We start from the raw sequence: 4,156 nt of genomic DNA, 5'->3' as shown, positions 1-4,156 counted from the left end.
TCACTGCTTGACTCAGATCAGCCCGGGCCCCCACAGTCCTGGGTAGGCCAGGATTTGAAGGACGCTGGCGGTCGTGACTTTTATGCAATGCTGCTGGAGCACATCTTGGAAACTCCAGAGCTGGTCAAGGCGTTTACCATGCCTAATGCACCCGGCAAGTTCAGCGTGTGGCGGTGGATCTGCTCCCTGCAAGAGTTTAATCGCCTGGCATTGACCTATACACACCTGTCAACTGGTACGTCTGATCGTTTGAGTGGTGTTGTTTGTTGCAAGCAAATTTTACATGCGCAGAGTCTCACCATACACCCGTGCATAGCCCCACCCATGCATGCGACGGTATACACGAGCCTTTTTTATCGTGACTCCTCCGCCAGCCCCAGAAATGTCTTCTTCTCCGGCAACCGCTTGGCGTTTGTCGCGCAACAAGGCGAAGCTACATTGATCAGCAACCCCGAGTCGCATGCTATACACTACATGGACGAGCGGACCAGTGCAATTATGATGGCTTACCTGCTATTGTGCAAGCCATTGGAGGAGCTGTTTGCTAATTACTTGCAAGAGCGAGGCGAATTGATCGCGTCCTCGGCAATAGATTCCAATTCTTTGACGGAAGAGGAGCAAGATGAGCTCGAGGCCGGCGCGATGGAGGTCGAAGATTCGGTCGCGCCAAACATTTCCAGCCCTGCTGACGACCAGCACGCTGATCTGCGAGCGGTCAAGCGTGTCGAACTGGAGGGCACGTATGAGCTGCTATTCAATATTGTGCCGATGCAGCTCGAAAAACAGCTTCGACCAGGCCTAGTCTACCGAACCATCCAGGCCGTGACCAAGCGATTTCTTGGAACCAGCATCACTGTCAGCGCATGGCGGCACATGAGTGTGGCCTGGCTGCGCACACTGGTGATGCATGATGCCCCCGAGCTTTTAGGGGCGCTGGATGTAACTCACTTTCAAAGCCAGCGTGCAGGTCGGACGGCACGCGACGTCCAAGGCCGCACGCAGCGCGACCACAAGGTTGCGTCAAGCGAATCAGAGTATGGCCACCAATTTCTGTCCGACGAGTGGCGCAAGCTCATCCAGCTGATGTAAGAGATTCAAGAAGCTGGAGCCATACATGAACAGACCTGCGTATGACAAGTGGTTCAAAGGCACGTTGTCATTCAGTCGTCATGGTTTAGGAATGCCGCGCACATGTCCAGGTGACCGGCAAGATCAATTTTCTCTCCTTGTTGTGACACATGCGGTCGGACACGAGTTGCACTTGCTCTATCCTCGGGATTAGCAACTCGACAGCTATTCTAACGGTGCACCTGGTCTGGTCACTGTGAATGCTTCCCGACCGCAGCTGGTTCAATTGACCTCAGGACACCATCAAACCTTTCAATCTATCGCGACTCCTCCGCCAGCGCCAGAAATGTCTTCTTCTCCGGCAACTTGATTCATGCGGAGCAGGTCAAACGCTGGCGGTGCGCTGCTGATGTTCTCTGTAGCGTCGGCTGGCACTTGGATCCTCAATTGTTCAATAACCAAGACCTACAAACGCTTGGTGACCGCGTGGATGCCCTAACGTCCGCCTCTGTAGCTGCACCTTGATACTTTTTTACAAATTGAAATTTGTGGCGCTTTAGAGTGGCTTGTCGATTGCTATGCAAAAAGAAAGTAAAGTCAATGGGCAGGGCGGGCCTTGCCAACCGTCTGAAGCAGAACCGTCCAACAAGCACGGAAAAGAGCGAGAAACCGCTTCGTCTTCTTTTACCATGACAACGGATAATAGCAATAGTGTCTCGGTAGTGGTGGATGCGGCGCTGCGCGAGCTGGTGATGAGGGCGTTGAGCGGTGGTCTTGTTTTGCGAGCGATCGTATCCAGTTGAGCTTGGGTATTGTGGCAATTAAATGCAGTAGATCCGTGTCTGGTTGTCAAGGTCCTTGGTGTCTGCAAGTCAACTTGTGCGATGTCTGTGCCGGCACGAACTTGCAAAGGTTCAAAGCGCTCTCATGCCTCCTTCACATCGTCACCAAGTTGAATTTAGACGTGACTGGCCTCAAGCGCGGGTGAGTCTGCGTCGGCAGCAGCGGGAAAGCCAAAACTCAGACTGCAGAGCGCCGTCCAGGCCAAGTCTATGCAGCCATCCAGGCCGTGGCCAAGCGGTTTCTTGGAGCGAGCATCACTGACAGTGCATGTCATATGAGCGTGGCTTGGCCGCGTACACTGGTGTTGCATCATACGCCCGAGCCTTCATTGGGGGCGTTGAATGTGGCACACTCTCAAAGCCAGCATGCAGGCAGAACGGCACGCAACGTCTATGGCCGCACGCAGCTCGATCACAAGTTTGTGTTCAGTGAAGCACAGTATGGCCACCAGTTTGTGTCTGAAGAATGGCACAAGCTCATGAAGCTGGTAGATGTAGAGGATCAGATCCAAGCCGAGGCCGTGGATGGGCAGACCTGCGTGCAACAAGTGGTTCATAAACAGGTGGTCATCCAGTCGTCTCGGGTCAGAAACGTCAGCACACAGGTGCAAGCGACCGTGGGCACGCAAACAGATCCCGAGGTTGAAGCCTGCCTTGATGCTGAGGATGACATTGACGATATCATTGCCGGGTTGGATTTAGACGAAGCCGAGGCAGCCGAATCGTCCATGCCAGTTGCCGTGCCGCGAGCCGTGAAAGAGGCTGCGTCGACGGCCTTGCAGCAAGAGCCAAGCCAGCACAATGACCAAACGCAACAACAAGAGTATGAGGATCAGATTTGGCTAGCTCAATGTGTGCGGCAAGCGTGGAAGACAACATTTCGCGACTGGGATCAGTATCGATTGGCACAGGCTATGACTCGGCACGAGGCCCAGGACGGCTGGCTGTTGGCCGTGGCCCCGACTGGCATGGGCAAGACGCTGTGTACACTCGCTCACCTCCAGCCACGCAGGGTCGTGGTGTGGGTAGTCCCGCTTCGTGAGCTTGCCAGAGACTTGTGCCGCCGCTTCAAGCAGGCTGACATTGTATCGCAGTGGGCTAAGAATGATGGCCGTGACATGCAAGTCAACGTTCAAGTGATTGTCATGACGGTTGACTTTTTGGTTGGCCATGGGATGAGGTGGGTGCAAACACTCGTGCAGCAGAGCGTCTGGCCATGCTGGTGATGGACGAGGTTCACACAATGCTCGTGGACACCAGCTATCGAGGGAGTCTTGTTCGCTGCCCAAGCCGGCTGGACCATCTTCGCCAAGACCCATCTGTCAAGTGTGTGGGCCTGACTGGCACGCTTTGCCCCAAAGATGAGAGGGCTCTGCTCCAACAGCTGGATTGCACGGAGGACGCTTTGTACCAGACCTTTCGTATGCCAACCATGCGAACCGATCTTCGGCTAGCGGTGCAACAAGGAACAACAAAGGCATTTGAGATGTTTGTGGAACGCCACTACGGCCTGTTGGAGCAAGAGGGCCGCGTGGATCGCATGCTGATTTTTTGTGACACGAAGAAGCAGGTTGAGGCATTGTCGACTCAATTGGCACGCACGTTGGGTCACGAGCAGTCGCTGTCCGTGGATGCTGACATGTCAGCCGAAGACACACGGGCGGCTCTTGAGCAGTGGAGGAGCGGCACGCAGAGTCTGGTCTTGGTGGCCACAAGCTGCTTGGGCGCGGGCTTGGACATGCCCAACGTTCGGAAGGTGATCTGGTTTGGCAGCGGCTACAACGGCTACACCTTGTCGCAGGCCTTTGGCCGGGCTGGCCGCGACCGACGGGGTGGCGAGGCCACGCTATGGATTCCACGAGGCACAGCGGTTTCGGAAGACCTGCGGCCATTTGCAAGCATGAAGCGCTGCCTGACCTTTGAGCTTGGTTGGCTGTTGGATGGTGAGGGCCACATTTGTGCGGCCGCAGGAGCGCCGGCGTGCACCGTCTGCTCCATGATGCAACCGACCATCACAGCGCGCCATCCAAGTCGTGAAGCACATGGGGCGCCAGTATCACACGAGGGCCAGACGCAGGCCAAACGAGCGCAGTTGATGGTACCATCGGCGCCCATTCAGTCAGACGACTTTAACACGGCTCTGCTATGGATGTGCACCTACTGCTGGGCCTGCAGCTGCAGCAGAGACCGCTTGGTTGCTCACCACCAGCCTTCTAACTGCCCGGTCATAAAGGGCGCTGCTTTCG

General features: G+C 55.6%; 1 protein-coding gene across 1 annotated transcript in view; it reads left to right on the top strand.

Annotated features, from left to right (window-relative positions):
• Window positions 1–4,008, top strand: part of MONBRDRAFT_11770 (uncharacterized protein) — a gene marked incomplete at both ends in the record, with an annotated part of 6,450 nt that extends 2,442 nt beyond the window's left edge. The window contains 4 exons of the mRNA XM_001749637.1: window positions 37–235; window positions 317–1,085; window positions 2,071–3,090; window positions 3,171–4,008. Coding sequence (XP_001749689.1) covers window positions 37–235; window positions 317–1,085; window positions 2,071–3,090; window positions 3,171–4,008 — 2,826 coding nt within the window. The remainder of the gene's footprint in view (window positions 1–36; window positions 236–316; window positions 1,086–2,070; window positions 3,091–3,170) is intronic.
• Window positions 4,009–4,156: the final 148 nt, after the last annotated feature.

Source organism: Monosiga brevicollis, genomic scaffold (assembly GCF_000002865.3).
Source record: "Monosiga brevicollis MX1 MONBRscaffold_32 genomic scaffold, whole genome shotgun sequence".
Taxonomy (NCBI): Eukaryota; class Choanoflagellata; order Craspedida; family Salpingoecidae; genus Monosiga; species Monosiga brevicollis.
Note: the sequence above shows the minus strand (reverse complement) of the source record. Positions and strands in the feature narration are given on the sequence as shown.